The 11,961-nt window shown below is 41.1% G+C and overlaps 1 protein-coding gene across 1 annotated transcript; it reads right to left on the bottom strand.

The window, feature by feature from the left end:
- Positions 1 to 7,897: 7,897 nt before the first annotated feature.
- On the bottom strand, positions 7,898 to 11,598 carry UBQLN2 (ubiquilin 2). Its single transcript, XM_054472304.2, has one exon. It carries the CDS (start codon positions 10,972 to 10,974, stop codon positions 9,100 to 9,102), a length of 1,875 nt encoding a protein of 624 aa, XP_054328279.1. The 5' UTR covers positions 10,975 to 11,598; the 3' UTR covers positions 7,898 to 9,099.
- Positions 11,599 to 11,961: the final 363 nt, after the last annotated feature.

Here is an 11,961-nt window from a genome sequence, read left to right as displayed (position 1 = left end):
TTACACATAAAAGAAACATTTATAGAAATGTGTATATACAAAGGTCTTGATGCACATATATTTCCTTGCTCGGTCAGCTAACAGGGCCTAGAATCAATAACACCCCAATAGCAACAAGAACACCTAGCACCCAGATTTTGGGCTCCAGTGCAATTCTCCAATAAATGAAACCAGGGGTCGTAGAAGAAGTGGACCAAGAAATATACAAGATAATCCTGGAGAAACTTGCTGTGCCAGAAAGTAAGGAAGTGCTAAAAACAGGAAAAAAAAAAGACAGAGTGTACCAAAAGGCCTTGTGAGTCAGCCAGAAAAACACTCAATGGCCAAAGATGGAGCAATTTGAGCAACAAAATAAAATAGTATTGGATTATAACCTGAAGTATAAAATATCCATGAGTTTATACTGATATAAATATGCTTTTAAATAAATGGCAGCAGAGAGATAAATTTCCCATGCAGAAGATTTCCAAATAAATTATGTAGATACTCCATCCTCAAAAAGGTGGAGCATAACTCTCCAATTAAGTGTGGGGTGCACACAGTAACTTCCTTACAAAGAGTACAGTATTGAAAGGTGAAGGAAATAACTTCATAGTGGATGAAACTGACACACACTACCTCAAACGAGGTGACTAAGTTTAATCAACATCAACAGTAATAAGTCATGTTGATAGTATGTATGCTTGGTATGTAATAAAAATGTCACTTCACCTCTGTGGTCTTCCTCAAATTTGTTAAGGTAATCAGAAACAAAGAATGACTGAAAAGCTGTCACAGTCAAGAGAGCCTAAGAAGATGTGATGACTAAATACAATGTGGTATCTTGGATGAGATGCTAGAACAGGAAAAGGACATTAGGTAAAAACTAAGGAAATCTGGCCAGGCGCAGTGCCTGTAATCCCAGCACTTTGGGAGGCCAAGGCGGACAAATTGCTTGAGTCCAGGAGTTCAAGACCAGCCTGGGCAACATGTCAAGATCTCATCTCTTCAAAAAGATACAAAAATTAGCCACTGTGGTGGCATGCATCTATAGTCCCAGCTACTTGGGAGGCTGAGGTGGGAGAATCGCTTGAGCCTGGGAGGTGGAGGTTGCAGTGAGCCGAGATCACACCATTGCACTCCAGCCTGGGCCACAGGGCAAGACCCTGTCTCTATAAATAATAATAATGATAATAAAAAAAGGAAATATGAATAAAGTATGGACTTAATAACAAGGTATCAACATTGCTTCATTCATTGTAACAAACACACTGTACTAATGTAAAGATCTGAACAACAGGGAAAAGTTTGGTGGGGGTATATGGGAACTCTGTACTGTCTGAATATTTTTTCTATAAATCTGGAGTCATTTCAGGATGAAAAGTTTATTTTAAAATAAGCCAAACAAGGCTGGGCATAGTGGTTCACACTCATAATCCCAGAACTTTGGGAGACCAAGGCAAGAGATCACTTGAGACCTGGAGTTCAAAACCAGCCTGAGCAACATAGCAAGGACCCATCTCTAAAAGAAAAACTTTAAAAAATATTAGCTGGGCATGTTGACACATGCGTGTAGTTCCAACTACTCAGGAGGCTGACGCAGGATAGCTTGAGCCCAGGAGTTCAAGGCTGCAGTGAGCTGTGATTTTGCCTCTGGTCACATGATTTGTGGTTCAACCACGTCAAGGCCTATGCAGAAGGCAAATACCTAATGTAGCATAGTATGAAGGTGGTTCATCATTATGAGTATGTGAAGAGAACCCTGATTTAGCTGGCAAAGCAAAAATTACAAACACACAGAAACGTATACATGCACTGTCTCCTACACATATTTGATGTTCAATTCATATCCACAAATAAGGAATTTGATGTGTGTTGTGTTTCAGTCTGTCACTAACACCAGGATGTTCTTTTCCAGACTCTTTGGAATTCTAGTGCAACTTATAAAGAATATAAACTATAGTGACTCAGAATCTTAAGGTAATTTATTTAATATAAGGACACCCACTTGGGTGTCACATAAGGGAAAACACAAACATTTTTTTTCCTGTTCCAAAAGGATCACTGTGACTAAAGAAACATACATGGAATTAAAAAAATACCCTCTGCCATCACATTTCACATTCCACTCTCGGTTTAAGCTTACTCCCACCACTTTAACCACCACTGTGAATGACAAGGGGTAGGGGAATATTATCAAGAGAAACAGGAGGTCAGAGTACTTCTGTAGCCTTCACCCTCCAACCAGAATCCTTTGACCTCAGACATCCCTTCCTATTTTCTCCTCCCAAGCTCTGAGTACTTTGTGACATTCATTTTAACATTATATGATTTGGGGTCCTTTTACCATATGTAGCATTAAAAATTAAAATGATGAATTTACCTAGATCTTATATGTAAAAAAATGTATTTGGTCTACTCATGAGTGTTTACTAAACTAGGAAATGCAGGATAGAAGTCTGTAACATGACTTCATTCTAGATCAACTTTGATCCCAGAATTTGCATCTTCAGTGAGAAGCTGTAAAGTCCACTGGGAGAACATTAGCTTTGCAAAGAACGTTGTTGGTCTTCTAACCTAAAGTTCTACCTGATACGTAAAACCATTCTTAAACATTTCTGCCAAGTGGGCTTCTGCTGAAGCAGCTCCAGAAAGGAAAGCATCTACAATTAAGTGATAGAAAGTTACTAACAGTAGGCAAAAACTTTGACTTATTTGAACATTTGAATTGATCTGCCCTCTGGAGGTACTCAGGTAAATGCTACCTCTCTTCTGTGTGACAGGACTTGAATTATTTGAAGAAAATATCCACAAACTTGTCTTTAGAGTAAAGCATTCCTGATTATTCCAAAAACTGTCTTGTCTGCTTGTAAACCAGTCACCTTCTTGGTCACTTTCCAGGTTGTCTGTGTCCATCTTGATTGTGCCACTCTGATATGACCCAAATCTCCCAACATAAACTATCAAGTACAGAATAAACATGATTTTTAAGGCCTTCCTTGTTCTGGAAACCATGACTCTATTAATGGAGCTTAATATTTCATTATATGTGGTACACTGTAACCTCACATGGCTGGCTCATGTTGAACTTAGAGTAAATTAAAACTAGAGTCTTCTTGGCCAGGAGCGGTGGCTCACGCCTGTAATCCCAGCACTTTGGGAGGCTGAGGTGGGTGGATCACCAGGTCAGGAGTTCAAGACCAGCATGGCCAAGATGGTAAAACCCTGTCTCTACTGAAAACACAAAAATTAGCCAGGCGTGGTGGCAGCAGCCTGTAATCCCAGCTACTTGGGAGGCTGAGGCAGGGAATTGCTTGAACACGGGAGGCGGAGGTTGCAGTGAGCCGAGATCGCACACTGCACTCCAGCCTGGGTGACAGAGCAAGACTCCGTCTCAAAAAAAAAAGAAAAAAGAAAAAAAACTAGTCTTCTTCATATATGCAATTGTTAGGCCACATAATCACCTCCCCTTGGTAACTGAATTTTTGATATAAGTACAGGACTTCATATTTGATCCTATTCAATTTAATCCTGCTAGATTTGGCTATTTTTTTTCTCAGCCCCTAAGGACTTTCTGGATCATGCTAGTGATATCAAGTACATTTATTCTGCCATCTAATTCTATATTATTTGCAACGGGATGGGCACGCTATTTTATATTTTCTTGCTAGTCATTATAAAACAACTTTGATGGGACAGGGCTGAGGTTGGAAACCTTTGTTCACTTTTGATATCCATATTGTTGAACACTGTCAATTCAAATTATTAACCCATCTACTGTCCTGTCATTAACATCTTGTTACTCCATTTTAATTTCAAGGACATTATGAGAAACTGCCAAATGGCTTGGTGAAGTACACAATGTTTGCCTTTTGAGATCTCTGGAAGGCAGTTCAGCAAAAAGGTGGGCATCCTCCAGAGCACCTGAAGTACAAGTGGCCCATGTGATTGCTTTTTTGGAGACATATTCTTATGTATTAGGCCACTATAAACAGATGTATTTAAGGTCAGTTTCAAATATTAGCCACATCTTGAAAGTAAGAAAGGCAAAGCTCTAAATTGCAGTTACTGATTTATGACACAGCTGACTCTCACATGTGCATTTTTGTGTAAACTGCTCCAATGTGAACAGTAGCAGAGATGTATTTATTTAACAAGAGCCAATGTTCTCCTGAACAACACCCAGGAGGCCAGCTAGTATACAACTTATAGTAAAATCTCTGATTAACAGACCAGTATAGTTTAATAGACTTAAGGGGAGAGAGTATAATGTACTGCTTAAGAGCATAGTCTAGAATCTCAGAACTGGGTTCAAACCTTGACTCTGTCACTTAATAGTAAGTAGTGTGACCTTGCTCAAGTTACTTAGTCTCATTCAGCTTATTTCCTTATCTGTAAGCTGGGGAAGCTTGTAATAGTGCTATCTTATAGGGCTACTATGAGATTGAACATAGCAATGAATATGTTAGCTATTATTGTTATTCTAACCTAACAAAATTTAGTTTGACAATCTTGTGAAATACATGCTAGGGCCGAGTAATCATCTTTCTTCTTTCTTTCAAGCTCATCAACCACGCTTTTAATAATGAATTACAGAATCTTTCTTGAAATTATCTTGAGTTTGCTAATCTACACAGTTCTAAATATGGATTCCAAAAGTGCTGTTTTAGGGAGCTCAAATATGTGCTCAGATACCTCAATACAGCTGGAGCTATATGCCTCAATTCATACCCACTGGACAAATAAATGTTGTCCTTGTATGCTGTGACAAACAACTCCTTTTTAAAATGACGTTACCCAAACTTTTGAACTTGTTGGTTTACAGCAGCTTTTGCCAAGGGTTTTTACCCATGGTCAAAGTGTGTAAAGCCTATGCAAGCATGTGCACCACCTGATGAAGCCTGCTCTTTGAGGTGGCTTCAGTCTGATATCTGCTGAATCATGCTTCTCCTTTCTATTTATAGAAAACTGCTTTTCCCCTAAGTCTTCTAACAGAATTCTGGGAAAATGGTGGCATGAGAATAGGTCCTTAACTCTATGAGGCATCGTCTCATTCTGTCACCCAGGCTGGAGTGCAATGGTGTGATCTCAGCTCACTGCAATCTCCGCCTCATGGGTGCAAGTGATTCTCGTGCCTCAGCCTTCTGAGTAGCTGGAATTACAGGCACGCAACACCACGCCTGGTTAATTTTTTTGTATTTTTAGTAGAGATGGGGTTTCACCACATTGGCCAGGCTGGTCTCAAACTCCTGACCTCAAGTGATCTGCCCACCTTGGCCTCCCAAAGTACTGAGATTACAGGTGTGAGCGGGCCCCTGCGCCTGGCCTCAGTATATTTTTTTTAATAAAATAATACTAAACTAGGAATATCAAAATTGCTAAATAATTTAATTTTTACATATACTAAATTAAGCTGTATGACAAACATTTTCCATCAGGTCAGTCTGGCTTTGTGGCTAGAGTTATCAATTCATTTAGGATAATGTCAAAAGTCTGAATTTGAATCCCTTTTTGAATTATGAGACATAGGCCAAATGGCTTTCCTGACATCTCAACCCTGATCACTAGGCTAGGCCCTAACAGGAATTAGTCAATTTGGTCCTATTTTGACACTGCAGATTAACATAATTTGGAGCAGCCTGTCCTCTCTCAGAGGGCAAGCTTGTCCACACCCAAATACAGGTGTCTCCTGATCATAGTATCTCAACTAGCATGGTGATCTCAACTTGATGCAAGAGTCCCCTTTAATGAACCAACAGGTTTTGTTTCCAAGTTGTGTATATGCCTCCTCCTGCCCCTCCCCTCCCACACAAGTAGTGAAAGTATGTATGATATCACGTACCTGAAACAGAGGACAAAAGCAAATGAGGAAAGCTGTCTTGAGGGTGAAGTCATCCTGCTGGGTTTGCCCCTGGCATTAGCTCCCTCCCTACTACCACATCTTGCTGGATCGCAGAGCCATTGGGAGGGGGTGACAACCCAGTAAACAGGGAATGGATACAAAAAAACTGTTCCACTCTTGTTGCATGGGGTGACAACCCAGTAAACAGTGAATGGATACAAAATAATTGTTCCACTCTTGTTGGAGGGGGAGGGATAGCAGGTCAGGATATAACCTTCTCGATTCAATGATGAATACATGGATAAATCTTGGATCAATAGTAGATGAAGAAAACCCAAAACAAAAACAGAGCCTTTAAAAAGAACCTGCAACATAATAGGAGGAAATTACATCACGTAAGAGATGGAGGAAGAACAGTTAAAAGTAATTTTTAAAAGGCCAAAATAAATGAAGTTATAAGCAAAAATTAATAAACTAGGAAGCAAAATAATAGTAGACTTAATAAATTAAAGACATGGATCTTTTCCAAGAGAAAACAAAATACACTTAAAAATAAACATTTGGCAAAGCTAATAAAATAATTCTCTGTTCCTTAAGTGTTTGAAAGAAACTGATCTGCTAAACTGCCTGAGCCAGGCCTCAGCCAATATCCAGTTTCTACTATGCTATTGATTTCTTGTTATTTTCTATGCCTATAATTTTAGTATTTATTTCCATATAAAATCATCTGTCATTAAAATTACTGAATTTATTGTGACAGACTTTGTGATTACGTCAAATACCTGGCATGATATAGTAATGAAATAATAAATCACCATTACCTAAGTTGGTGTTCTGAGGAACACTGACAGGCCAAATGTTATTAGGTGTGTTTAAAAGAAAAAAAAAAAAAAAGGTGGTTCTGTGCTCAAATAAGTTCGGAAAATGCTGAGTTACACAAAGTTAAATAGTCTTTTTTTTTTTTTAATTGAAGAAGTTACCCATTTAAAAAAAAAATACTAGCCAACATTTATTGCACAATGAGTCTCCGAGATTAAAGTATACAGCATTTTGCAAACGTATTTCCTTGTCTCCCAGAAGAATTTTTTTTTTCACAAAACACAATTTGGAATTGCGGTAGCAAACACATTCTGGCTAAAATGAAAAACAAGACAAAAATGCCACTGCCACCTTTATTATTTAGCACTGTTATGAAAATGTTTAACCCATGCAGTCAGAAATTGTTATAAATTTTGAAAAGGAAAACATATAATTATAACATAATTGATAGGATTTCTCACCTGGAAAAACTCAAAAGGATCAAATGAATATCTCTAAAATTAATAGATTTCAATAAATTGCCAATTTAAAATAATCGATGCAAATAAATTCTTCTCCTATACAGCAAAAATGACCACATAGGTAACATATTAAAAGCTCCAGTAAGCAGTATCAACGTGTTCCCTGTATGTCTGTATTACCTAGGAACATATTTATTACAAATTATATAGGATTTAAATAAAACTCTCTTGAAGGATATATAAAGTTTTTTAGAAACAAGGCAACATGTTTCTGGAAAGCAATGCAATTCTGTAGTCCTCACAGTCATATCAATTTAAGAGAATCCCAACCAAATTCTCGATATATTTTTGGGGGAAGAATCTATTAACCGTAAAATTCATCTGGTAAAATAAACACGTCAGAATCGTCAGAAAATTGTAAAAAATAAAAAAGATCAAGAGGAGGTCTCACATTAAAAGATACAAAGTCCCATTTCTAACTCATCTACAGGCTGGTGTACTGGTGCCACAATGTTCAATGGAACTAAAGGGAATCCAAACACAGAATAAAGTATATACATGTATGACATTTCATATGTTGGGGGAAAAGATAAATATGTTAACAACTGGCTAACCCTTTGGGGCAAAAAAGTTAGAATACCTAAATCCATACATCAAGATAATTCCAGACAGGACAAAACATTTTCTTAATAAAAACCATATAAGTTAGAGAAATATAGGATAAGATTTATATAATCTTGGGGTGGGATAACCCTCCTAAACACGATCCTAGGGCCAAAAGGCAAAAAGGAAAAGATTTATCCATTTTTTAATTTTTTATTTTTTTTAGTCATTTTTAATGCATTTTTCTCTGTGCACAAGAGAAATAACTGATGAAGTCAAAAGACACACTTTCCTTTATACATTGCAGTTAAAAGTAATGCAAACATCACATGACACTTTCAGTGAAAGTTACATTTCCAATTACAAATCAAAATGCATATTAGGGTCTCTTTATGGGAGAAGCTGAGAAGGAAGTCTTAGGTAAAAAGCACTTTCCTGGCATTACTACACTGATCCTTCAGGCTGCACAAAGATTAAGGTCATATACAGTCAATCTGCAAATGTTGACACAATGTTACACTGTAAATTTTCTGTACAATTAAATGTATACTTAGAGATACCAGGATAAACATTTCTACTATATTTTAACTGAACTTGCCTAGCCAACATTTTCACTGAGAAGTTTATCAAAGATGCTGTAAGATTCTACAAAATTGTGAGACATACCTAGCTCCAGAAACATTTCTTGCATTCTTTCTCATTTTGGTTACACATATTACACTCAGATTCTACTGTAATATTTTTAGATGTACAGCGCCAATTGTGCTTACTGTACTGTATACAAATATAGCAAAAAAGATCAATGGTATAAATCTTACAGCATTTTGCTAGCAAAAATACATGCCAAAGTCACAATAAGCAATATCGTACCACAAATTAGAGAGCTTCAAATAATTTGCTTCTGTTTTTAATATCTTCATTCTACATTAAATTACTATCATAGGCTAATGTTTAAAAATGCAAATAAATTGGACATCTGTAGGACAACACTTGTTCACCCAACTGTGAAGGTTGATACTTGTTTCGAAAAATCACAATAAATGCAGAATAAAGAGAAGTGTTTGCATGCAACACTTTTGAGTGAAACAGCATTGATTCCCACCATTCAAAACGGCTAAGGAAGGAAACTAAAGGAAATAAGGAAGGAAGGAAACAAAGAGGGAGGGAGGGAGGAGACAAGAGGAAGGGAAGGTGGGAAAAATAAGCAAAGAAGAAAGGGAGTGAGGGAAGTAGGAGGGAGGGACTCCATCTTAAAATGCATCATATTAGACTTATAACTAGACAGATTTAAAAGAATCAAAATGAAAGTAAAGAACGATTTTGTGTGTGTGTTTAAAGATTTAAGAGCCATTATCAAAAATAAGATACATTTTTTTTCCAGGTACAGAAACGTGATTACGATGGCTGGGAGCCCAGCAGCCTTTCAATGGCTGCATTGATGTCGCCTCCTGTTGCTATTAGGGCCTGCAAGTTTGCTTCACGGTTTAAGAACCCCATTGCGTTGAGCTGTTCCAGTTGTTGCTGAAATCTGACTTCTGGATTCGGCAGCTGTGGAGCACTTGCTCCAGCCAGGGCCTGCACCATTTGCTGAATGAACTGCTGGTTGGGTCCAGATTCTGATGTAGGACTCGTGGTTTCACTGGGTGCAGCGCTGGACGCAGTAGGCCCAGTGGGGCCACCAGAGCCGGTGGAGCCAGGGGGGCCTGCAGGGCCAGTGGGTCCTATGGGCCCAATGGGGCCTATGGGGGTAAAAGGGACTATAGGGCCTATGGGGCCTATGGGGGTGACTGGGCCTACAGGGCCTATAGCGGTTCCCAGCACCCCCACCCCCACACCTGGAGTGAAGCTTGGAATCAGGCCAGGTGCTTCAGTGGCTAATGTCTGTAGCCCCTGCTGGATCTGCATCAAAGCCTGCATTGCTCTTGGGTTTGACATGGCTGACAGTGTGTCTGGATTCTGCATCTGCTGCAGGAAGGCTGGGAGCTGTGGCCGCATCTGCTCCTGCAGCTGAGGATTTGCAGTAAACAGCGGGCTATTCAGCATCATCTGTGCAGCCAAATCTGGATTCTGGCTCAGCGACTGCATCATGCTTCTCATGTAGGGTGCCGACAGCATATTCTGAATCAGCTGGGGGTTTTCAGTTATCTGTTGCAGCAGGCTCTGCATGCCTGGGGTACTAAAGATGCTGGCGACATAATTAGCGGCAGCAACGGTGTTCCCAGTAGCACTGCTGGAACTATTGCCAGACCCACTACCAGTGCTTGTGGTCGTGCTGGTAGTTGCAGAACTCTGGGTAGCTGGCGGTGGTGCCCACGGATTGGGTAGTGGATCGCGATTTTCTGTGCGGGAAGGCTGCGTACCTTCCCCAGAGGAGGAACTACTCCCCACGGAGGCAAATGGATTACCCCCAAACTGCTCTTGTGCGGCATTCAGCATCGGCTCTTGAATGTCAGTGTACATGCGCCGTAAAGCATTATAGCCACCTGGGATGCTTTCTAGATTGCTAAGAGCCAGGTCTTGATTTCTCATCATCTCTTGCATCATGGCTGGATTCCTGGCAATTTCGAGTGTCTGCCTCATTATATCTGGGTTGTTGAGCAGGTGACTGATTTCTGGGTTTCTCTGAATCAATTGCTGCATCTGTGGATTAGCCATAATGAGCTGCCTCATCAGATCGGGATTCGAAAGCATGCTCTGAACAAAGGGATTTTCCATTATTTGGATCATCATCTCAGGGCTGGCCATAAGCTGCTGCTGCATCTGGCTCTGGAGCTCAGAGAAGTTGGTCGAGCTCAAGCCCAGGCTGCTAAGGCCTGCAAGTCCTCCCAGGCTCCCCAACCCAAACGGGTTGCTATTTGTGGAAATAGGTGTGGAGTTACTCCTGGGAGTCGACGCCGAGGTAGTGTTAGTTCCCGCGGCATTGCTAGGCTGCGTGGACTGGCCCTGAGGTCGGTTCTGGCTTTTGATGACAAGGTGAACAGTCAGCCCATCATGGATGCCATGCTGGATCAAGGTATCTTGATCTTTTAAGATTTTTCCGGCAAAAATCAGCACTAGCTGATCGGTTTGGGATTTGAAGCGTTTCGAAATCGCTTCCTTAAACTGCTGAACCGAGCTGTTCTCGGGCACCGCGAACTCCTCTTTCTCTTTGGGAGTCTTCACAGTGACTTTGATGATTTTAGGCTCAGCCGGGGCAGCAGCAGAGCCTTGGGCCGCGGCAGGGCCGCGGGAGGGGCGCGGGGGGCCGCTGCTCTCGCCATTCTCAGCCATGGCGGCCGCAGTGACGCAGGCGGGCAGGGAAGGCGCGGGCGGGCGAAAGAGAGAGCGCGAGGGAAGGAGGAAGGAAGGAGGCGCCGCCGCAGCGGGCTGGGCCGGGTCGGGCGGGGAGCGCGGAGCACGGTACCTCTGTGATGAAGACTGCGGTTCCCTGGTCCTCCGGTGGAGAAAGGCCTGGGCGTAGGCCGCTAGCTGAGGTCTCCGCGCTCCGGTCTCTGGGCCTCCTCCGCCGCCGCCTTGTGATCCGACCGCGCGCACTCCCAGCAACTCTGGCAGCCGCTCCGCCTGCTGTTCCCCGCCCCTTCCCCTCCCCCAGTTCCGCGCTCGCCTCCCCGCCCCCTCTGCTGACGCGGCGCCAGGCCTAGATTGATAGATTTGGCTCGGTCAAAATTAAAAACTTCTGCACTGAAAAGAGAAAAGGGAGAGAGAGAAACAAAGGGCGAGAGAGAAGAGAACAGAACAGTACAGAGCAGGCGAGGCAGAGAGGGTGAGACCGAGAGAAGGAGGCAGTAGAGAGTCAGCTTCTGTAAACGACATTAAAAGACCAATGGAGAATGTATATTAGCAATCTGTAAGGCAGTAAAAGGGTGAAAGCCTGAATCGAACCGATCCCACGTATAAGACGAAAAATGAATAATAAAGAACTCTGACAAAGCGAAAAGAAAAGAGGAACACCCCCAGTGGGGGAAGGGAAGAAGACAGAGCAGGAGCATGCATTTTACAAAAGGAGCGCAAATGGCCAATAGACATTAAAAAAGGATGATTAATTTCACTACTAATAAAAAGAAATCAAGTTAAAACAATACAATTCTACTTTTGGCTTATCATATTGGCAGGGAAAAAAAATAATGGTAAACCTTCTTGTTGACAGGGACCCTAAAAAATACCCTCTCAGGCTAGTTGAAGTGTGAATTGTTACAACCATAGGGCAATTTGAAAATATATATCAGCATTTTGAATGTTTCCACCTTTATTTAGAAA

Source organism: Pongo pygmaeus, chromosome X, assembly GCF_028885625.2.
Source record: "Pongo pygmaeus isolate AG05252 chromosome X, NHGRI_mPonPyg2-v2.0_pri, whole genome shotgun sequence".
NCBI lineage: Eukaryota > Metazoa > Chordata > Mammalia > Primates > Hominidae > Pongo > Pongo pygmaeus.
Note: the sequence above shows the minus strand (reverse complement) of the source record. Positions and strands in the feature narration are given on the sequence as shown.